Here is a 24,689-nt window from a genome sequence, read left to right as displayed (position 1 = left end):
TTACAATTCCTGGTGTTTTTCATTCGTTTGTATAGACCTGCATTTCCATCAGGTATTATTTTCCTTCTATCTGAAGAAATTCTTTTAATATTTCTCATAGTGCTTATCTTCTAGTGATTCTTTCTGTTTTTGTGTGTCTGAAGAGGTTTTTATTTTGCCTTAGTTTTCAAAGATATTTTCATAGGGAATAGAATTCTAAGTTGACTTTTCCCTCCAACACTTTAAAATCATCCACCTGTCGTTTTCTACCTCGCATTATTTCTAAGGAGAAATCTGCTATAATTCTTGTATTTGTTTTCTAATATGTTATTTTCTCTCCTATGGCTGCTTTTAAGAGATTCTCTTTCCACTGATTTTTAACAATTTGATTATGATGTCCTTATTGTAATGTTCTTCATGTTTCTTCTGTTGGGGGTTCATTGACCTTTTCAGATATACGGGTCCAAATTTGGAAAATATTTAACCACTATCTTTTCAAAACCCTTTTGCCTCCCCTGTACAGCTTTCATTATACATCTCTTAGGTTGCTTGACGTTGTCCCTCTGTACACCAGTGCTCTGTCCCACATATTTTTTAGAGCTTTTTTCCTCAGTGTTTTATTTTAGATTATTTTATTATTTGAAGAAATTTTGATACATTTTCAAGTTCACTAATTATTTCCTCTGTAGTGTTTTGTTGCTGCTATTCCCATGCAGTATGTTTCCCCTCTCAGATGCTATATTTTTACCTCTAGAAGTTAGAGTCTTTCTTATACTGTTTCTCTCTCTCCTTGTCATATTCATACTTTCTTCTTCTTCTTGAACATATGGAGTATATTTGCCTTAGTCGTTTAATTGTCCTTACACTAATTCTACCATGTGGGAAATTCCTGGGTCCACTTCTATTTATGAGTTGTATTTCCTGTTACTTTGCCTGCTGGAAATTTTTGATTGGATGCTAGACTTTAAAAAAATCTTTAAAATATTTTCAAACTTTGTTTAGGGATTATTTGGAAACAGTTTGATCCTTTTGAGCCTTTTCTTCAAGATGCGTTGAGTGGGTCCAGAACAACCTTTAGGCTATGGCTAAAACAGCTCACAACTGAGACAGTGCTCTCTGAGGACTCTACTCAGTGCTGCACATCTTAGGGGATCTTTTCATTCTGACTGGTATGAACATGAAGTATTCTCAGTCTAGTGTAAACTCCAGAGGTTGTTCTGCCTGCTTCTTTCTGGTGGTTCTTTCCCCAGTTTCAGTAGTTACAACATAAGCATGTGATGTACTTCTCAGTACAGTAATCCCTCAGTATTGGAGGGAATTGGTTCTAGGACCCCCTGTGTATACCTAAATCTGCAGATGCTCAAGTCCCTTATATAAAATGGTGTATGTAGTATTTGCATATAACCTGTGCACATCCTCCCGTGTATTTTAAATCATCTCTTCATTACTCATACTACCTAATACGATGTAAATGCTATGTAAAAAGTTGTAAATACAATGTAAATGCTATGTAAATACTTGTGGGTACATGGCAAATTTAAGTTTAGCTTTTTGGAACTTTCTGGGATTTTCAAAAGATATTCTCTGTCCTTGGTCGGTTGAATCCATGGATGTGGAATTCATGAATAAGGGGCCACCTGTATTCAGTTACTTGTATGGTGATTAAAGCATTACATTTCAAATGAGCTTATCACAATGCCTCAAGACTAATGGCATCTTAATTCACAGCATATGTAATTTCAGATTATCATATAGATAGCACCATGCTAGGTCCTGGCAGTGCCAACATAAAAAAAACCTTACATTCATGAAACTCACAGTCTCTTAGGAAATAAAGACATATAGACAAATAATTTCAATATTATATGACTAATGGTGAAAAAAAATATGTCCAAGGTACAATTGATAGAGAAATTTAAGGGAGTGGGCTCAAACTATTTGGATTCCTTTCCCACATTAATTAGTATATCAGTCAAATTTCTAGTATTTAAACATTTTTTCTATTTGAAATAGGACTAGCAATATTTACAATTAGTTTAAAATAATTCAGTAAATTATTGTGAGTTTCTTGAAAGATGCTAGGGAAATTATGTAGCTATATACTGTGTACTGTGAATAAGAAGGGGTAATATGACTTTTGCAGTTGCTCCAGTAGAGGTTGCAAATGAGCCTTAGAATGAAAGTAGCCTAATAGATGAATAAGGTATAAATGTCCCTCTTATAAAATAAGAGCTACATTACCCACTTGGTGTTTAGTTTTCTTTTTATGTTTATGACCTGTCTTGCAATTATATTTTAAGGTCCCTAAGACCAGGAGCTACATCTTATTTTTCTTGTTCTGATTTGTATGCCATCTACATTACAGAGGACTGTGCCATGATAGTAGCTCAGAATGTCTTGACTAGCTGTAAAGTGTTCTAAGATCAAACTATGTAATATTTAAAATTAAAAAATTCTTGTTTCCTAATTCTATCTAAATCTAAAAAACAACAAACAGAAACAAGAAAGGAAGGAAGAAGGGGGAAAAAGGAAGAGAGGGAGGGCAAAGAAAGAAAAGATAGATCAGCACAGGGGGATGATTAATATCTAGTCCATCCTCCCCCACCCACTCCACCACCACATGCACCTGTTGAAAATCTTTATTGATATTTCTGAGATTCTGTGTGTTGGGGCATATATTTGATTCACAAATGCAGGTTTGTGGGACAAATGCAAGTTTTATGACTACTAAGTTTGCAAAACTGTTGGTGGTGTATGTAAAGTTCATTTCAATTATTAAACAGATTCCTATTGTTAAGAATCTCAGGGAAGTATTATTGCATTCATTTTCATAAATGGAAGAATTAGGGCAAAATACATGTAAAGAAAAGTCAGAATTGTTACTGTTCTTAGTGTGACTCAGTTCAGGATACTCAGCTTTATGAATCTAAGATTAAATTGATGCTGCTTTTCAGAGTTCTAATTCTTGTGTGCAATCTTAGATCCTTGCCAGAATGGAGGTTCCTGTGTAGATGGAGTGAATGCTTTCTCCTGCCTATGCCTTCCGGGCTTCATTGGGGATAAGTGTCAGACAGACATGAATGAGTGTCTGAGCGAACCCTGTAAGAACGGAGGGACCTGCTCCGACTATGTCAACAGTTACACCTGCAAGTGCCAGGCGGGATTTGACGGAGTCCACTGTGAGAACAACATCAACGAGTGCACTGAGAGGTGAGCAGCCCGTGTCCTCAGGCACCAGTGTCTTATGGGAAAAGGGAGAAACAGGAGGAGACTGCAGAGCACAATACTGGGATTGAGGGACAGGCATAAGGCATCCACTTGGATCCCACCCCACAATCATCTCCTATTTCCTAGTTCCTGATTCCTTGTAGACATCCAGTTACGAGCTCAAAGGTTAGAGGTTGAAAAACTTAGTGAGATGGATCATCATTTATTTCTTACATAGGGAACAGAAAGAGCTATAATTCTATTCCATTTCCTTTTGGTCTCTTGTTCATTTCAGTTGACAATTTAAAAATTTCTACTTCTTTGCAGATTTGTCATCCCTCTTTAAGTAATTTCTGGGAGGTTTGTTTCTTTTTTTATAATCATAAATTTGTTCTGTTTCTCTTCCATAAAGAACTCTAGAATCTAGAGCTATTTATGCATATTTAACACTTATAAATTAAATTGACTTAGGGATAAAATGAAATATGATACCTGGAAAGCTACAGAAGAACTGGGTAAAACCTGGAAACCTTCACTTTCTTTAGGAGTCTCTAATAAGCTCAGACTTAAATACTTCTCTAATCTTTTTGATTGTGGAAGGGAGGCTGAGACTCAGGTTGGTTGGCGCCCATTCTAGTTTGGAAAAAGATAAAACTTACTGGATATAGGAGTTTTGGGTGCTCAGGAGTATTTGCCTCTGTAATATTTTAGATTCCAGGAACCTTACTTTTTAAATAGCAGGTCAGAGGAACCAGATTACATAGCTCATGTTGTTCTCCCTGTTTGCTTCTTAGCTCCTGTTTCAACGGTGGCACATGTGTCGATGGGATTAACTCCTTCTCTTGCTTGTGCCCTGTGGGCTTCACTGGCCCCTTTTGCCTCCATGAGATCAATGAATGCAACTCTCATCCATGCCTGAATGAAGGAGTATGTGTTGATGGCCTGGGTACCTACCGCTGCATCTGTCCACTGGGCTACACTGGAAAAAACTGTCAGGTAATTAGATTCCATCCCATTCATTCAGCTCCCCCAGAATAGTTGAGTGTTACACCTATTCCTTTTCTGGGCAGAATAAGCCCCACCTAAAAGAAAATTCAGGGCCTTAGCGATGTCCCTGAGATAAATTGGATAACTTCTTAATAGCTGATAGATTCTAAAATGGCAAGATTATATGGATTAAGAAACATAAAATTGTTATAACACGCTAACCAAGAACTGCAGAAAATGCATGTGGGAAATAAGCACATAGATATCACTTAGGAAATATAAAAAGGGAAATAAAGAACAGAAAGGGAAATAAAGAACAATCAAAACACAATTTAAAAAATTCAGATACAGCATCTAAGGAGAAAGTGATAATTATCATGTCTTGCAATATTGTAACAGTCTCAAAACCAAGCTATTCACGTCTTTTATTTTATTTTTTAATAAGAACTTTCATTGAGATACAGTTGACATACAGTAAACTGCATATATTTAAAGTGTACAACTTGATATTTATTTTCTTATTAATAATGTATATATGGCAATCCCACTCTCCCAATTCATTCCCCCCAACCCTCCCTGCTTTTCCCACTTGGTATCTATATATTTGTTCTCTATATCTGTGTCTCTATTTCTGCCTTGCAAACTGGTTGATTTGTACCATTTTTCTATATTCTGCATATGTGTTGATATGCAATATTTGTTTTTCTCTTTCTGACTCACTTCACTCTGTATGACAGTCTCTAGGTCCATCCATGTCTCTGCAAATGTCCCAATTTCATTCCTTTTTACAACTGAGTAATATTCTGTTGTATATATGTACCACATCTTTTTTTATCCATTTGTCTGTAATGGACATTTAGGTTGCTTCCATGTCCTGGCAATTGTAAATAGTGCTGCAGTGAACGTTGGAGTGCATGTGTCTTTCTGAATTATGGTGTTCTCTGGGTATATGACCAGTAGTGGAATTGCTGGATCATATGGTAACTATTTTTAGTTTTGTAAGGAACCTCCATACTGTTCTCCATAGTGGCTGTATCAATTTCCAGTCCCACCAGCAGTGCAAGAGCATTCCCTTTTCTCCACACCCTCTCCAGCATTTACCGTTTGTAGATTTTCTGATGATGCCCATTCTAACTGGGTGAGGTGATACCTCATTGTAGCTTTGATTTGCATTTCTCTAATAATTAGTGATTAGAGCTGCTTTTCATGTGCCTTTTGGCCATCCATATGTCTTCTTTGGAGAAATGCCTATTTAGGTCATCTGCCTATTTTTTGATTGGGTTGTTTGGTTTTTTTTGATACTGAGCTGGATGACCTGTTTGTATATTTTGGAGATTAATCCTTTGTCTGTTGATTCGTTTGCAAATACTTTCTCCAATCCTGAGGGTTGTCTTTTCGTCTTGCTTATAGTTTCCTTTGCTGTGCAGAAGCTTTGAAGTTTCATTAGGTCCCACTTATTTATTTTTGTTTTTATTTCCATTACTCTAGGGGGTGGATCAAAGAAGATCTTGCTGTGATTTATGTCGAAGTGTGTTCTTCCTATGTTTTTCTCTAGGAGTTTTATAGTGTCTGGTCTTACATGTAGGTCTTTAATCCATTTTGAGTTTATTTTTATGTATGGTGTTAGGGAGTGTTCTAGTTTCATTCTTTTACATGTAGCTGTCCAGTTTTCCCAGCACCACTTATTGAAGAGGCTGTCTTTTCTCCATTGTATATCCTTGCCTCCTTTGTCATAGATTAGTTGACCGTAGTTTATCTCTGGGCTTTCTATCCTGTTCCATTGATCTATATTTCTGTTTTTGTGCCAGTACCATACTGTCTTGATCACTGTGGCCTTGTAGTATCGTTTGAAGTCAGGAAGCCTGATTCCACCAACTCCTTCTTTCCTTCTCAAGATTGCTTTGGCTATTCGGGGTCTTTTGCGTTTCCATACAAATCGTAAGATTTCTTGTTCTAGTTCTGTGAAAAATGTCATTGGTAATTTCATAGGGATTGCATTGACTCTGTAAATTGCTTTGGGTAGTATAGTCATTTTCACAGTGTTGATTCTTCCAGTCCAAGAACATGGTATGTCCCTCCATCTGTTTGTGTCGTCTTTGATTTCTTTCATTAGTGTCTTATAGTTTTCTGAGTACAGGTATTTTACCTCCTTAGGTAGATTTATTCCTAGGTATTTTATTCTTTTTGTTGCAGTGGTGAATGGGATTGTTTCCTTAATTTCTCTTTCTGATCTTTCATTGTTAGTGTATAGGAATGCAAGAGATTTCTGTGTGTTAATTTTGTATCCTGCTACTTTACTAAATTCATTGATTAGCTCAAGTAGTTTTTTGGTGGCATCTTTAGGATTTTCTATGTATAGTATCACGTCATCTGCGAACAGTGACAGTTTTACTTCTTTTCCAATTTGGATTCCTTTTATTTCTTTTTCTTCTCTGATGGCTTGTGGCAAGGACTTCCAAAACTATGTTGGCTAGTAGTGGAGAGAGTGAACATCCTTGTCTTGTTCCTGATCTTAGAGGAAATGCTTCCAGTTTTTCATCATTGAGAATGATGTTTGCTGTGGGTTTGTCATATATGGCCTTTATTATGTTGAGTAGCTTCCCTCTCTGCCCACTTTCTGGAGAGTTTTTATCATAAATGGGTATTGAATTTTGTCAAAAGCTTTTTCTGCATCTATTGAGATGATCATGTGGGTTTTATCCTTCTGTTTGTTAATATGGTGTATCACATTGATTGATTTGTATACATTGAGGAATCCTTGCATTCCAGGGATAAACCCCACTTGATCATGGTGTATGATCCTGTTAATGTGTTGTTGGATTCTGTTGGCTAGTATTTTGTTGAGGATTTTTGCATCTAAATTCATCAGTGATACTGGTCTGTAGTTTTCTTTTTTTTGTAGTATCTTTGTCTGGTTTTCGTATCAGGGTCATGATGGCCTCATAGAATGAGTTTGGGATTGTTCCTTCCTCTGCAATGTTTTGGAAGAGTTTGAGAAGGATGGGTGTTAGCTCTTCTCTAAATATTTGATAAAATTCACCTGTGAATCCATCTGGTCCTAGACTTTTGTTTGTTGGGAGATTTTTAATCACAATTTCAATTTCATTACTTGTGATTGGTCTGTTCATATTTTCTATGTCTTCCTGATTCAGTCTTGGAAGGTTATACCTTTCTAAGAACCTGCCCATTTCATCCAGATTGTCCATTTTATTGGCATATCGTTGCTTATAGTAGTCTCTTGTGGTGCTTTTTATTTCTGCGGTGTCCGTTGTAACTTCTGCTGTTTCCTTTCTAATTTTATTGATTTGAGTCCTCTCCCTCTTTTTCTTAATGAGTCTTGCTAGAGGTTTATCAATTTTATTTACCTTCTCAAAGAACCAGCTTTTAGTTTTATTGTTTTTTGTTATTGTTTTCTTTGTTTCTGTTTCATTTATTTCTGCTCTCATCTTTATGATTTCTCTCCGTCTACTAACTTTGCGTTTGGTTTGCTCTTCTTTCTCTGCTTTCTTTAGGTGTAAGTTTAGATTGTTTATTTGGGATTTTTCTTGTTTGTTGAGATAGGATTGTGTTGCTATAAACTTCCCTCTTAGTACTGCTTTTGGATCGTTGTGTTTTCATTGTCATTTGTCTCTAGGTATTTTTTGATTTCCTCTTTGATTTCTTCAGTGATGTCTTGGTTATTTAGTAGCGTGTTGTTTAGCCTCCATGTGTTTGTGTTTTTTACAGTTTTCATCCTGTAATTGATCTCTAATCTCATGACGTTGTGGTTGGAAAAGATGCTTGATACAATTTCAATTTTCTTAAATTTACCAAGGCTTGATTTGTGACCAAAAATGTGATCTATCCTGGATCATGCTTCATGTGCACTTGAGAAGAACATGTAATCTGTTGTTTTTGGTTGTAATGTCCTATAGATATCTATTAAATCAGGCTGGTTTATTGTGTCATTTAAAACTTGTGTTTCCTTTTTAATTTTCTGTCTGGATGATCTGTCCATTGGTGTAAGTGGGGTGTTAAAGTCCCCCACTATGATTGTGTTACTATCGATTTCCTCTTTCATAGTTGTTTGCATTTGCCTTATGTATTGAGGTGCTCCTATATTGGGTGCATGTATACTTATAATTGTTATCTCCTCTTCTTGGATTGATCCCTAGATCTTTATGTAGTGTCCTTTCTTGTAACATTTTTATTTTAAAGTCTATTTTATCTGATGAGTATCGCTACTCCAGCTTTCTTTTGACTTCCATGTGCATGGAATATCTTTTTCCATCCCCTCACTTTCAGTCTGTATGTGTCCCTAGGTCTGAAATGGGTCTCTTGGAGACAGCATATATATGGGTCTTGTTTTTGTATCCATTCAGCCAGTCTGTGTCTTTAGGTTGGCGCATTTAGTCCATTTACATGCAAGGTAATTATCAATAGGAACGTTCCTATTACCATTTTCTTAATTGTTTTGTTTTTGTTTTTGTAGGTCCTTTTCCTCTCTTATGTTTCCCACTCAGAGAAGTTCCTTTAGCATTTGCTGTAGGGCTGGTTTGATGGTGCTGAATTCTCTTAGCTGTTGCTTGTCTGTAAAGCTTTTGATTTCTCCGTCGAATCTGAATGAGATCCTTGCTGGGTAGAGTATTCTTGGTTGTAGGTTCTTTGCTTCGATCTCTTTGACTATATTGTGCCACTCCCTTCTGGCTTGCAGAGTTTCTGATGAGAAATCAGCTGTTAACCTTATGGGAGTTCCCTTGTATGTTATTTGTCGTTTTTTTTCCCATGTTGTTTTTAGCAATTTTTCTTTGTCTTTAATTTTTGTCAGTTTGACTACTATGTGCCTTGGTGTATTTCTCCTTGGGTTTATCCTGCCTGGGTCTCTCTGTGCTTCCTGGACTTGAGCGGCTATTTCCTTTCCCATGTTAGGGAAGTTTTCAACTATAATCTCTTCCATTATTTCCTCAGGTCCTTTCTCTCTCTCTTCTCCTTCTGGGACCCCTATAATGTGAATGTTGGTGTGTTTAATTTGTCCCAGAGGTCTCTTCGGCTGTCTTCAGTTCTTTTCATTCTTTTTTCTTTATTCTTTTCTGCATCAGTGATTTTCACTATTCTATTTTCCAGGTCACTTATTCGCCCTTCTGCCTCAGTTAATCTGCTGTTGGTTCCTTCTGGTGTATTTTTCATTGCAGTTATTGTGTTGCATATCTCTGTGTTTTTGTTCTTTAATTCTAGGTCTTTGGTAAACTTTTCTTGCATTTTTCAGATCTTTACATTCAGTCTTTTTTTGAAAGTCATGGATCATCTTCACCATCATTATGCTGAATTCTTTTTCTGGAAGGGTGTCTATCTCCTCTTCATTTAGTTGTTTTTCTGGTGTTTTATCTTGTCCCTTCATCTGGTACAAAGTTCTCTGCCTTTTCATTTTCTCTGTCTTTCTGTGGCTGTGGTTTTCAGTTCCACAGAATGCAATACTGCTGATACTGCTTGATACTGCTGTCTGCCCTCTTGTGGAGGAAGCTGCTAAGAGCCTTGTGCTGTGCTTTCTGATGGGAGGGACTGATGGTGGGTTGGGCTAGCTGGGCGGAGCTCAGTAAAACTTTAATCTGATTTGGTGGGCGGAGCTCAGTAAAACTTTAATCTGCTTGTCTGCCGATGGGTGGGGCTGTGTTCCCACCCTGTTGTTTTTTTGCCTGAGGTGACCCAGCACTGGAGCTTACAGGCTCTTTGGTGAGGCTAGTGGCAGACTCTGGGAGGGCTTATGCCAGTGAGCACTTGTCAGAACCCCTGCTGCCAGTGTCCCTGTCTCCTCGGTGAGCCACAGCTGCCTCCCACCTCTGCAGGCAACCCTCCAACACCAGCAGGCAGGTCTGGTTCAGTCTCCTATGGGGTCACTTGCTCCTTCCCCCTGAGTCCTGGTGACCACACTATTTTTTGTGTGCCCTCCAGGAGTGTTGCCACTGTTTCCCCCAGTCCTGTGGAGGTCCTGTAATCAAATCCGGTGGCTTTCAAAGTCTGATTCTCTGGGGATTCCTCCTCCTGTTGCCAGACCCCCTGGTTGGGAACCCTGTCATGGGGCTCAGAACCTCACTTTAGTGGGTGGTCTTCTGTGGTATAACTGTTCTCCAGTTTGTGAGTCGCCCACCCAGCATTTATGGGATCTGGTTTTAACGCAGTTGCGCCCCTCCTGCCATCTCACTGGGGCTTCTTCTTTGTCTCTGGATGTGGGGTGCCTTTTTTGGTGAGTTCCAGTGTCTTTCTGTCCATGATTGGTCAGCAGTTAGTTGTAGTTCTGGTGCTCTTGCAGGAGGGAGTGAGCGCGTGTCCTCCTGCTCCGCCATCTTGAACCGGGAATCTCCTATTCACTTGTCTTTTAAATTCAGATATTTAATATACGTTTTCATAGACTCTTAGGATGGAAGGACCCCTCAGAGCCAACTAGTCTAGCCTTTCATTTCGTGGAAGAAGAAACTGAGTCCCAGAGGGGCAAAGTAACTTTTCCAAGGTTGTATACCAAACAGCATTGTGCTTGATTTTATGCAGTTTCACCTCTCAAACAATGGTAGGATAATAAAATAACAGCAGTCCAAAGAATTTAGGAATCAATGGCCAAATTTAACCTTACAGAATACACTTCAGTAAGACTGTGGCTATATTGAACTTGCAAATAAGCACCTCTGCATACTAAACAGCTTGTTGGTGATTCTATAGATCAGGAGCATTTCTTCCCAAGGCTCCTGCTTGTTCTCGCAGTGTAGACTACAAGTGCTAGTGGAGTGCTCTGCATGCCACCCCAACCCCACCCCCCAGCTCTTTCACAGTCTGTACTGTGAGTATGGCCTTCCTCTCCCCAGGGGCCAGGCCACCACATGCGAGTTTTAGAGAAGGTGCTAGTCCACTTGCCTCATGCTTTTTTTTTTATTTTATTTTTTTTATTTTTTTGGGGGGTACACCAGGTTCAATCATCTGTTTCCATACACACATCCCCGTACTCCCTCCCTTCCCCGACCCCCCCCCCTCGAGTCCCCCCCACCCTCCCTGCCCCAGTCCTCCAAGGCATCTTCCATCCTCAAGCTGGACTCCCTTTGTTATACAACAACTTCCCACTGACTATTTTACAGTTGATAGTATATATATGTCTGTGCTACTCTCTCGCTTCGTCTCAGTTTCCCCTTCACCCCCCGCCCCCTCCCATACCTCGAGTTCTCCAGTCCATTCTCTGTATCTGCATCCTTATTCTTGTCACTGAGTTCACCAGTACCATTTTCAGATTCCGTATATGTGAGTTAGCATACAATATTTGTCCTTCTCTTTCTGACTTACTTCACTAGGTATGACAGATTGTAGTTCTATCCACCTCATTACATATAGCTCCATCTCATCCCTTTTCATAGCTGAGTAATATTCCATTGTATATATATGCCACATCTTCTGTATCCATTCATTTGTTGATGGGCATTTAGGTTGCTTCCATGTCCTGGCTATTGTAAATAGTGCTGCAATAAACATGATGGTACAAGTTTCTTTTGGGATTATGGTTTTCTTTGGGTATATGCCCAGGAGTGGGATGCCTGGATCATATGGTAGTTCTATGTGTAGTTTTTTAAGGAACCTCCAAATTGTTTTCTATAGTGACTGTACCAACTTACAGTCCCACCAACAGTGCAGGAGAGTTCCCTTTTCTCCACACCCTCTCCAACATTTGTGGTTTCCAGACTTTGTGATGATGGCCATTCTGATTGGTGTGAGGTGATACCTCATTGTTGCCTCATGCTTTTTGTAAGCCTGTTTCTCCCATTAAAATAAGTTCTTTGACAGTTTTTAGGTTTATTAACAGGCTTTAACTTGTTTCACTCATATTCACCACAGACAGATTTGATCAAGCCCCACAGGGATTAATCATGCAGGAGTAGCACATAGGAGCTACGGACCTCTCTGACAGCATTAACTTTCTCTTTCTTTCTAGCCCCACAGGGTGGCCATGTTTCTAGACATAAGCGTGATGTAGGGAATAACTTAACCTATTGCACTTCCTCAAATTCTTAAACTTATGTGGTAAGAATTTTTAAATAGCAGATCTAGACTGTATAAAATGATTAGATTTTATCTAATCTGGGGACAGTGGATCTAAGTTTAAGGCTTGGGTGAGGGCTCTTTTTTTTTTTTAATTAATTAGTATGCTTTCCTTTGATTTCTTAAAATGCAGTGTAACTTTTTTTTTTTCATTTCTAGTGTCTGAATGTTGATGTATGTGTATGCCCTTGTTTCAGACCTTGGTGAACCTCTGCAGTCGGTCTCCGTGTAAAAACAAAGGTACTTGCATTCAGGAAAAAGCACAGTCCCGATGCCTGTGTCCATCTGGATGGGCTGGTGCTTACTGTGACGTGCCCAATGTCTCCTGTGAAGTGGCGGCCTCCCACAGAGGTGAGCTCCTCCCCCTCAGACTCAAGGGTCAGTCCATGAAGTATTGACTGACCAGCGGCATTTTAGGGCAAGTATTTTTATCATGGAGGAGAGAGAAGGGCAGACAAGAGTAGATGGGTGAGACCAGAGAAAGGATCTGAAACAGAAGATGAAAGGGCAGAGGAACAGGTCTAGAGATTCCAAAAAGGAATGTATTTGAAGCGAAATGAAGGCATAGTCCACCTCAGGGCTTATTTATTTTTAGTGTAAAACTGGTACTGAGGGTTGTGAACTAGACAAGAATAAAATTTGATGTGTCACCCGGCTTAAATTAGTTGGTCTGAACCTGACGTGTTGTGTGCTCTTCTGTGGTGTTTCTTCCTCCACTGCGTTTCCCAGGGGTGCCTGTTGACCGCTTGTGCCAACATTCAGGCGTCTGTATCAGTGCTGGCAACTCGCATCACTGCCAGTGCCCCCTGGGCTACACCGGGAGCTACTGTGAGGACCAGCTTGATGAGTGCTCGTCCAATCCCTGCCAGCACGGAGCCACCTGCAGGGACTTCATTGGTGGATACAGATGTGAGGTGAGTAAGATGAGCAGGCAGAGGTCAGAGACCTCCCAGAAGATGGCACAACTCTTAGCTGCTTATGTCTTATTTTCACAATTTGTAGTTTAGTTTTGTTTTGTTTTGTTTTGTTTTTTACCAGTCATGATTACAGTGTTTACTAATCACTGTTCTTTCAGCCCCCCTGTGCAATAAGTTTAAAAAGGTCTGGTAAGATATTTTTACAGAAGCCTGGAACCATTTTACTTCCACAGGGTTGCTTCCAGGATTCAAAGCCAACATTCAGTGCCAGAGTGCATCTCACAGGCCCGCTCGGCCCAGTGGCCCCTGGTACTTCCCTGAATAGCAGTTGCGATAGGAGAAGCCACTTTGGGGAGTGTCCGTTTGACCCGTGTCATCTTTGTATACAGTCAGTTAACTAATAATTCTCTCAAAAAATGTTGCTTAATCTCTTCTGTGTAGCATCATATGTTACACGTGTTCATTTGAGGATGTGTGTGTCTTTTAAGAGACATGTCATTGTACTCTTGATGTCCGAGCTGGTAATAGTTAGATCAAGATGTTACCAGAACACCAGAAACATGAATTTGATACCAATTTAGGCCACCAAGCAACACTGAGAAAAGCTTTGCTTCTCTACTTCTCATAAATGAGCCAAAGATGGCGTTTGTATATTGGTCCCTCAGTTATTTATTTCTTCACAGCCGGCTGAGTCCTGTTAGCTCAAAAGCCACTGACACCAAACTCAAATTTTTACACATCCAATTGTTTTAAACATGGCCCTAATAAGTAGAATTTAGCCATTTAGAGCCTTCCTGCTTTGCATATTCTGCAAAACTGCACCCGACACTGCTAGCCATGGGTAAAATAAGCCCCAGGACATGAAGATACCAAGCCACTGCTGCCCTTCAGCCCTCTCTGACCCAGAGACTCTGGCCTGGCTGCTGAGTTAGCCCCCGCTCTGTTACCCCCTTCCCTCCGAGTTCGTCTGCCCTCCTCTCTTTACCCTCTTTCTCTGGTTGATCTTATGCTGTGAGGGACTCAAAGCATTGCCCCAATAGAGCCACTTTGTGGTAAATATCTTCTTCCTTGATCAGCCCTAAAAGCCCTGGAACCCCTGCATCCAGCCCAGCTAGCTTAGCCCACTGCTTGGTGCCCTCACCCCTAGCTCAGCCAGTTTCTCACACATAAACATGTAGTTTCCTGAACCTGGAGAACAATACATGTGATATCTTTACCACCATCCACACATAACATTTGTGTGAACCACAGGGTCCTCGTCACATACAAAGGAAAGCATATTTTAAAGAGGGGAAAACCTGCACACAGGAGGGACAAAAGTTTTGCACAGGGATCATCTGAAATATTCCTCAGAGTATTCAGTCCTTGCCTTCCTTTTCAAGTGGCTTTTTTGGCTAGCAGTGATAAATGCCAGTGAGCTGCGAGTTGACTCTGCACGACATGGTTAGTAGGGAGAGTGATGATGCCAGAGAAGCATACAAGAGCTGGGTAGGGGTTGCGGAGAAAGGGTCACAGTAACTCACGAGGTCTCATTTGCTCTCATGGTCTCTGTCCAGCAATAGTCCAATATTTCTTGTTCTTTTTGCTTTGCGTTTGGCAGTGTGTCCCGGGATATCAGGGTGTCAATTGTGAGTATGAAGTGGACGAGTGCCAGAACGAGCCGTGCCAGAATGGAGGCACCTGTATCGACCTCGTGAACCATTTCAAGTGCTCCTGCCCACCAGGCACTCGGGGTATGAAATCAGCCTTACCTATCTTCCATCCAGGGCATTCTCTAAGTTATAAATGCATTTTTAGTGTTGAGGGGGTTTTTAAAACTCAAGCATTATTCTGAATCCTGGTAATTCAAGCCATTTCATTCATCTCTTGCCTAGCCCTGATGTTCTGACTCCAGTTCTGTCTGGTTGTGGTTGGAATCCATGAAGCAGAATGTGAAAATAGCCTAAGGCTGCAACAAAGTTAATCTGGCTAGCCAGATTTCTTGGTGCTTCAAGGGAAAACAACCAGTGGCCTCTTGAATAAATAATTTGTATTTACCAGCTCATGTATTTTTTTAAAACTTGCTAAGTCTTGCCTCCATAAAGTGGGGAAATGAGTGAAATGAAAACATTTGCCTATTTTCTTAAGCCCCTAGGAAAAGGCTGAGGCCCAAGACTGTAACTAAGAATTGCAGTAAGACCTAATGAGATACACCCCGAGGTGGTGGATGGTGGAGCCATCATTCTGCCAGGGCGTTCTCCTGCCTCCAGACAATCTCGTGGAAAGGGCTTGGAGTATTGTTTTTTAGAAGAGATATAGTTACATAATGGTACCTGCTCCGAGCAGCTTGTGGAAAAAAAATAGTAAGAGGCCATCCACAATGGTGGGAAATTGATTCTCATTGTCGTAGAGAATAGAATGTTAGAGAAATATTCATACTGTCTTAGAGCTTTGTCTCAGTGAATTTTGATAATTTACCCTTCTTGAGTTCAGAGTGTGGCTAAATTAAAATGGAACAGTACCCCACTAGTAGGTACTTACTGAGCTGTGAGGTTAACGGGGAAGAAAAACTAAGGAGAAACAGCCTTGTCCCATGAAAGGAGAGTTGTTCTCTGCTCATTACTTGAAAGAGAAGTAGAAGTTAATTTTGACTTGTTATTAGCTTGGTCCTTTGGATATTTGTACTGTATGGGACAAGCTGTGATTCTGGTAGTAGCAAATTAAACCTCGGATCTCAGTGAGTGCCAGAACCAGCCAAGTGGCTTAGCACAACAATTTTTTTTTTTTTTTTTTTTTTTTTTGTCACTCAAATCAAGTCTGGGTGTGTTGGGCTACCTCTCTTTATATTTTAGATATATGGCTTGCAGCACATGGCCTCCAGGATCTCCACAGCAGGGGAAGAGGGACAGACTTATAGGGTCATGCAGCAGCTTTCAGTACCGCAGTCTAGAGGTGACACCCATTACTACTGCTCACAGTATACCGGCCAGAAGTAGTAAAATGGTCTCAACCTGACTTCAAGGGAGACTGGGAAATGTAGGCGAGCACATGGATATTCATCTACACTAAAATCTCTGCTATACCATTAACTTTCTTTTTTTTTTTACCATTAACTTTTTATTAATTACAGATATGAGTCCTAGAATGGATCATTTCATAAGGCAACAAAATTTCTCTCTTCTAACCATTTGTTAAGGATGGCTGAAATAATAGTTTTGCTATTATTATTAACAGTCTTTTTCTTCTGGCACTTTGAGTATGTCATCCCATCTCCTGTGTTTTGACCTCCATTTTTTTAAAATGAGAAGTTAGCTGTTAAACTTATTGAGGATCCCTGTATATAATGAGTTGCTTCTGTCTTGATAATTTCAAAATTCTCTCTGTCTTTTATGATGTGCGTAGGTATGGATCTCTTTGAGTTTGTCATACTTAGAACTCGTTGAGTTATTATATTGTTCTTTTGGTTAGATGTGTGGAGTGGTATTTATTTCTCCTGGTTTGACTTCTCTGGCCATTCCAGAGGACTCTCAAGTCCCTTAACTTCATTGTGAGCGTTACCATAATGACTGCTTTTCTTTCTGTACTCCTGAGCTTTGGATATTGGCCTGGGTTGCCTCCAGATCCCCAGGTCTAGAGCCAACTGTAATAGTTCTGCCTCAGGCTGAGGGTGACATCTTTCTTACTTGATAGGTCTGTCCATGACTGCTGGTTCTATTCTGATGGAAGGATAGGCATCTAGGTTCATTTTACTAGCAGTCCATAGAGTACCAAATATTCTATGAGAGTGGGAGCACGTACTGGTTTGCATTTACTTTGCAATTTTTGATTTTGTTTGTTAATAGGTTATATATGCACATGGTCCACAGTTTTATACACCCCGCTACACACACACACACACACACGCAGAAAAAGTGTACAGTGAAAAGTGTCCTTCCCATCCTCCTTCCCATATACCTAGTTCTCCTTCTCTCACAAACAAGTAACCACCACTTTTTTTAGTTTTTTGTGTATCCTTCTTGAGTTTTTTTTTTTTAATGTAGTCTTTAGAATTTCTTTATGTATATAGAAGCCAAGAACAAAGATATTTTTAACTATCCACTTCTTAACTCTGAAGATAAATTAGACACAGTATTTGGCACTTGATTTTTTAAATTTATTTGGAGATGTTTCTATATCAAAATATAGAACTTCCTTAATCTTTTTTATCCCGCAGAAATCCATTTTATGGGCATACCATATTTTACTTAACCAGTGCCCTAGTGATAGAAATTTGAATTGTCTAGCATGTGTGTAAGTGTATTTGTAGAATAAATTTTCAGAAATGAAGTTGCTGGATTAGAGAACATGTGCATTTGTAATTTTGGTTGGTATTACTGAATTGCAATGTATGAGCAAACCTACGAGCTTCTTCTCAATGTGAATGGACATACTCTCATTTAAGAGTCATTTGGTTTTCTTTTTTCTGTGGTTTCTCTGTTCATATCTGTATCTTTTTTTTCCTGTTATGTTGCTTTATCTTAATATTTTACAGAGAATAGATGCCTGTGATACAAAATGTAAATACAGTCCCGATATAGTGTTTTTTGTTTTTTAATTTTCTTTATGGGGCTTTTTCATGCAGAGATTTTTATTTTTAATCAGGTTGAATTTCTCAGTTTTTTTAATGGCTTCCGAATTTTGAATCCTAGTCAGCAACACTGTTCACATTCTAAGATTATAAAGGAATTCTCCCATATTCTTCAAGTGCTAGAATACTGGAGAACTTTTTCCATGTGGCTACTGATTCGTCCCAACACAACTTACTGAATATTTGATCTTTCATACAGTGATTTGAGATAGCACCTTTATCAAATTCTACATCCCCATGTGTATTTGGGCATTTTTCTGGACTTTCTTTTTTGTTCTATTATTCTATTGATTTATCAGTACCTCTCTGCTTTAAATATTAAGGATCTTCCTTTTCAAAGTTTTCCAGGCTATGTTTATAGTTGATTTTTCTATGTAATTTTATAATCAGATTGTCTATTAAAAATCCTGTTAGTATTTTTATTGGGGTCATGTTAAATTTATGAATTTGTTTAAAGAAGACTGATTATCTTTATGATGAAGAGTCTCCCTAACCAAGCCATAGTGTCTTTCTATTTATTCAAGTTTCCTTTTGTGTCTTTCAGGTGTATTTTAAAGTCTTCATGTAGGTGTAGCACATTTCTTGTTAAGATTATTATTAGGTATTTTATCTTTTGCTATTGCTATGAGAAATGAGGCCCTTTCTTACATTTTTCTTTTCTTTCCAATAGTCTTGCTATTACAAGTGGTAGGAATATAGAACTTTTTTCCTATATAGAACTGTTTTCCTTTCTTTTGTAATTTTTTGAATTAACTCTGAAATCATTTCTAGAATAGTCATTGATTTCTTTTGTTTCTCAAAAATTTTTACTGATACTTATGCTTGATGGTTCATTTACATCTACAGCACATTAAATGAGTTCTGTTTTTTTTTTTTCTTTATGAGTTCTGTTTTATTTTATTTTATTTTATTTTTATTTTATTTTATTTTTTGGGGGGCGGTACATCAGGTTCAATCATCTGTTTTTATACACATATCCCCGTATTCCCTCCCTTCCTTGACTCCCCCCCCTCGAGTCCCCACCACCCCCCCGCCCCAGTCCTCCAAGGCATCCTCCATCCTCGAGCTGGACTCCCTTTGCTATACAACAACTTCCCACTGACTATTTTACAGTTGGTAGTATATATATGTCTGTGCAACTCTCTCGCTTCGTCTCAGTTTCCCCTTCACCCCCCGCCCCCTCCCATACCTCGAGTTCTCCAGTCCACTCTCTGTATCTGCATCCTTATTCTTGTCACTGAGTTCATCAGTACCATTTTTAGATTCCGTATATGTGAGTTAGCATACAATATTTGTCCTTCTCTTTCTGACTTCACTATGTATGACAGATTGTAGTTCTATCCAATGAGTTCTGTTTTAAATGGAATAACATTTGAGCTCTCAACAGGGTACTTCCCCTCTATTTTTTCAATATATTAGTGTACTTAATACTATTTTACAGAAAAAGTCAATTATGTCACTCAAAATTTACTTCCAGTTCTTACCAATAATTGCTTGTACTCCAAGTTGTATTCTTTTTAACTGTTTTTATATTTTGAATCAAAAATGAATAAATTGCTGAAAACTTACTGAATCTCTCCTGAGTTCCAGTTTCCTCACCTTTCAAGTGGGAAAAATAATACTAGCTACACCCTAATGAACTGCTTCACTGGGGTGTGTGGGAGAGTATATGTGAAGTCCTGAGTACATTCTTTCCTTACTGGTGACCGAGACGATGGCAGCTGTCCTGGATCACGAGTGTGTTTTGCCCTGCCTGACCTAAAAGGTCCCAGCGCATTCTAAGGACTGTAGCCTGTCTAATTGGTAAAGTGCCAACAAGAGTGGCTCTCCCTTGCTGGAAAGCAGCATTCCAAGGGTTGTCATAATTTTCTCTCTCTCCGCTCTTTCCTCCAGGACTGCTCTGTGAAGAGAACATTGATGACTGTGCCAGGGGTCCCCACTGCCTTAATGGTGGCCAGTGTGTGGATAGGATTGGGGGCTACAGTTGTCGCTGCTTGCCTGGCTTTGCTGGAGAGAGATGTGAGGGAGACATCAACGAGTGCCTCTCCAACCCCTGCAGCTCTGAGGGCAGCCTGGACTGCATACAGCTTACCAATGACTACCTGTGCGTCTGCCGCAGTCCCTTTACCGGTGAGCGACTTTCCAGCCTCCCCAGACACTCTGCCTTGGAGCGGGATTTTAGTGAGGAAGTTAGGACCTGTGTGACACGTCCCAGACCTGAGTGAAGCTTCTCTCATATGTGAAAAACTAGACCAGCTTAATTCAAGGGCCCAATTTTTTCTTAGGTCTGTACTCCATGGATGTTTGCTTTACCTGAAAGACGCTATCTCTTTTGTTATACATTGATTATATTAAGTTGTAGCAGAAATATGAAATAGAGAAATAGAATGTTGGGAGTAGTTGAGCAAAATAACGTTTCTAAACTGAGGTGAAATACACAGCATAAAGGTTACCATCTTTACCGTTTTGAAGTATACAGTTCGGTGGCGTTGGGAACATTCACACTGTTACGCTGCTATCACCACCATCCACCTCTAGAACTCTTCATCCGAGCAAAATAACATCTTGTTTTCAGGAACCTTACATCCAACTCTGGTTTCATCACCCTGCCTCCTTTGGCATGTAGTGACTTGAGTTATTGGGTGGTCACTGCCACTGTGACCTTTCCACCTACCTGTGATCCAGAGAGGCTTAGGGTCTTCTAAGACATTTAAAAGGAGTAGATCCAAATTGGGGTGTATTTAACCAAAAATTGGTTCACATGGGTATGAATAGGAAAACTTCAGAGGTCACCAAATATGACCTGCACACTAAGACTTAGCTGTGCTTATCACAGATTATAATGATGACCAAGTCCTACCTCAGAATAGGGACTTTATCATACACTTACTAATTATTTCTGGAGGAGGACAGCTTGGAAACTTTTGGGGCTAAAATAGTTATTCTAAATATGGCAGCATCATCAGATACTAAGAATCTGTCTTGCACTTCGGGGGTCAGTCCAAATCTTATGCTGTAGAAGTATTCCTTGGGAGTCAAATGAAAGTCTGCAGTAGTCTACTTACTAATAATTTGGCAAGTTGGACTTTGCTACATTCTGAGCCTATTATATCCTTCCTTCCAATTTGAAAGATGTTCTACCTTTAAGAACTTTGGAATTTTATAAAAAATGAGATGGATTTGGAAATACAGAAGATGCTTAGGTACAATATCAAAAGAGAAACAGTCTGTTATGAACATCATGCCTTTGAGGCAACACTGGACAGAAAGAATATGAACAATCTGTCTGTAGTCTCATACTGGTCGTGATGTGCTTGAGACGTCAGAAGAGCAGAACTGACTCCTGTTCCTTTCATTACCTCTGTGGCTTCCTTTATCTGGAAACACTGATGAGCACTTACAAAAAAAGAAGGAAATAGATGAAGGAAGGAATGCAGACCACCTTGAATTGGGGTCCCCTAGCCAGGCAGTGGTGTTTTTCCATTTTCCATACTTTGACTCATTGACTGCAATTATGGTGGGATGCTGATGCTAAGATGAACATCAAGGGACCATCAGTCCCTGAGCGCCATGCGCATGTGGTGGCTGCTCTCAGTTACTGTCTGCTGCTGTGATTTGAAGAAACAAACATCTGTAACTCCTGCCTCATGATTCTGCTTGGCCAGAATTATTGCTATTTTAATTTCATTTTAATTTTTAAAGCCATCTCTTCCCTTCTGCGTGCCCGAAGGCCAGATGGGGCCTGAATCCTGCTGTTTGTCAAAAGGCCCCACATTGCCCCATGCCGACCCCGTGATTCCATTTGCTTAGCTCAGTTTGTCATGGAACAGTGGGCTCAGGGCGCCTTCTGTTTTAGAACTGTGCCTAGAGAGCGTTAACTCTGGGAATATTAAGCTGTGTTTTAAAACAGAGCCAATCAGGTTACAGAAAGACTAGAAAATTAGTGAAAAGAGATGTCACTGATGAAAATTCGCTGTAAACTGCAAATCACCCTTTTTTAAGTTTTTTTCTTTTAATTTTTATTGGAGTATAGTTGATTTACAATGTTGTATTACTTTCTGCTGTACACCAAAGTGATTCAGTTATACATATACATATACCCACTCTTTTTTTGATTCTTCTCCCATATAGGTCATTACAGAGTATTGAGTAGAGTTCCCTGTGCTGTACAGTAGGTTGTTTAGTGATCTATTTTATACATAGTAGTGTGTATATGTTAATCACCATCTACATATATTAGCCTGGTGTAGACAGTGTTAACAAAATGCAGTGAACACTTTTGCTAAAAGTTTCTTTTGACTCATGAAAGTTAAAGTGCCTTCAAAAAAGGCTTAGGTGTCATTTTCCTTTTTTTTTTTTTTTTTTTGGAGGGACTGGTCATTTTTTTGTCCTCATCTTGTTTTGCGAGCTGATACAGGCACGTGTGTGTGCCGTTTGTGCTGATGACTGTAGACAAGACAGGTGAGGGAGTTGCCCCGAGTCGGTGACGGGCCGGGCACGTTGAGATCCAGTGAGTGCCTTCCTCATCCTCTCATGCTCCCTGGGGCTTAGAACTGAATTCCCATACCTCTTCCTCCTTCTCTAATCCTTTGACTGGCTCACATCCCAGTGGTGTTCTGTTCAGGAACTTGCAGTTACTACTTCTGCCTTTTAAAACCCCCTTTCATTTTCTACTCCAAGGTCGTCACTGTGAAACTTTTGTCGACGTGTGTCCCCAGATGCCTTGCCTGAATGGAGGGACTTGTGCTGTGGCCAGCAACATGCCTGATGGTTTCATTTGTCGTTGCCCCCCGGTGAGTGCCATGGTGCCAATTGAAGGAGGATGCAAAGCTGAGATTAAACCTGGTGTTTCCGAGCTCTGTGGCGAGCTTTCCTAGTGGGGGCATTTCTTAATTTTAGCCTCTTTAGGAGAAAGTGCTTCAGTTTTCCATTTAGAGCTTTTAAAATACTTCCAGAAACAGTGAGCTCCCGAATCTGTGACTGTCAACCTTCAGAAGCACCAAGGTCAATGGAATGTTCCCTTGAAAACAGGGCTAGTGTCTCTGTCTTCTGGGTCTTGTGGTGGAGGGTAATCTTGCTGCCCAGAATGGGGCAGAGTTGGTTGGAAATGCCACTCTGTTCACATCCCTCTGTAGGGATTATTTGGGAGCAGGCTGCTGCTTCAACTAGAAGGAAGCCTAACGTTAGCCATTTGCTGTGCAAACACTTTTGCTACTGCTAGAAGCTAAAACCTCCCTAATAGAGATCACTGTGCGTGGAGCGATACCAAAAGGAAACCTGTCCAGTGACCTTGGCCTGGACCGAGCAAGAAGTCCAAGGACAAAATGGCATAGGAAAGTTTTTTAGACACCTAATACTCTGAAATGAGCTTTTCCTCCTGTAAAGTCGTTATACGAGCCATCTAATGACGCTTAGGAAAGGTGCTAATAGATACAGTGTCACCTCACTCTTATCCTACCATGAACTGTGGACTTCATTTCTAGAAGTTAGTTCTTAGAGTGAGAAAATTCTGTATTCATCCTGGAACTTCCAGCCCTAACCTATAGGTTGACTTGAAAAGGTCTCTTCGTAGAAGTTGGTCCAGGAGGCTACGTAGAGGGATCTCAGCCAAGGGTCTCATCTTTACCTCCCTAGAGGTGTGGCAAAGAGGGGATTGGGAGGGAAAATGGGGTGTGCCCTCAAGAGCCAGCCTGCCATCCTCATTTGTTCACTGATTTCCGCAGGGATTCTCTGGGGCGAGATGCCAGAGCAGCTGTGGGCAGGTGAAGTGTCGGAGAGGGGAGCAGTGTGTGCACACGGCCTCAGGACCCCGCTGCTTCTGCCCCAACCCCCAGGACTGTGACTCAGGCTGTGCCAGTAGCCCCTGCCAACACGGGGGGAGCTGCTACCCTCAGCGCCAGCCTCCTTATTACTCTTGCAAATGTTCTCCGCCGTTCTGGGGCAACCACTGTGAATTCTACACAGCCTCCACCAGCACCCCTCCTGCCACCTGTCTGAGCCAGTATTGTGCCGACAAAGCTCGGGATGGCGTCTGCGATGAGGCCTGCAACAGCCACGCCTGCCAGTGGGATGGGGGTGACTGTTCCCTCACCATGGAGAACCCCTGGGCCAACTGCTCCTCCCCGCTTCCCTGCTGGGATTACATCAACAACCAGTGTGATGAGCTGTGCAATACGGCTGAGTGCCTGTTTGACAACTTTGAATGCCAGAGGAATAGCAAGACATGCAAGTAAGCATGCGGGGTCCCCAGAACCGAGGGACACTGTCACTAACACACCTTGGTTTCTTGTCCTTGCTCCTAACCACTCCAGTGCTTCAGCCCAAGCTGCCTCTGCTTTTTGGACTGGTGCCCTGGGGTCCTCGTCTTCTTGGTGTCAGCCTCGTCCCAGCGCGCGCCACCCTGTGCTCTCCCTTGCTGACAGAGGTGCAGGAATGCTCACTGCACAACTGCCCTCTCTCTGCCTATCTCTGCTTCCTCGCCTGCTGCTGTCACAGACTCCTGGGGGAGGTGACTCTTAGAAGTGGTGTCACCCACTCTCAGGCAGCCTCTCACATAACCTGCCTGCAAGGATGGACGGAAAGGTCTGTACCTCTCTCTGTTCGCCCCATTCCTTTCCCTAAGACGGGGTTTTCCCATCCAGGTTGATCAGGAAGTATAAGGTAGATTAGGCAACTTAACCCTCCTGGTCTTCACTTTTGCAGTATTAGGGGGCTTTGTGGGTTATATAATAACTTACCATTTAGTCATCCCATTTAGTTTAACTCTGATTAATTCTCAACAACCTTGTGAGGCATAGGTATCGTTAATGGTTTTTCACACTTGAGGGAACTGAGACCTGGGAGGTTCAAGAACTTGCCAGAGCACATACAGCTACTCCTGACTCCTGATCTCCTCATTGAGTGAGAGTGGCAAGTTGTACTAGATGGTGTAACCGTCAAGG

At 40.6% G+C, this 24,689-nt stretch overlaps 1 protein-coding gene across 3 annotated transcripts in view; it reads left to right on the top strand.

Annotated features, from left to right (window-relative positions):
- NOTCH2 (notch receptor 2) overlaps positions 1–24,689 on the top strand; it is a 178,549-nt gene that overhangs the window by 141,207 nt on the left and 12,653 nt on the right. For all 3 annotated transcript variants that reach the window (XM_057720791.1, XM_057720794.1, XM_057720798.1), the window contains 8 exons: positions 2,961–3,189; positions 3,981–4,182; positions 12,423–12,576; positions 12,955–13,139; positions 14,743–14,875; positions 19,642–19,878; positions 22,429–22,541; positions 23,472–23,977. In XM_057720791.1, the coding sequence (XP_057576774.1) occupies positions 2,961–3,189; positions 3,981–4,182; positions 12,423–12,576; positions 12,955–13,139; positions 14,743–14,875; positions 19,642–19,878; positions 22,429–22,541; positions 23,472–23,977 (1,759 nt within the window). The remainder of the gene's footprint in view (positions 1–2,960; positions 3,190–3,980; positions 4,183–12,422; positions 12,577–12,954; positions 13,140–14,742; positions 14,876–19,641; positions 19,879–22,428; positions 22,542–23,471; positions 23,978–24,689) is intronic.

The sequence above is a fragment of the Hippopotamus amphibius genome, chromosome 1 (assembly GCF_030028045.1).
Source record: "Hippopotamus amphibius kiboko isolate mHipAmp2 chromosome 1, mHipAmp2.hap2, whole genome shotgun sequence".
NCBI classification, from domain to species: Eukaryota; Metazoa; Chordata; class Mammalia; order Artiodactyla; family Hippopotamidae; genus Hippopotamus; species Hippopotamus amphibius.
This window is presented reverse-complemented; position numbering and strand designations above follow the sequence as displayed.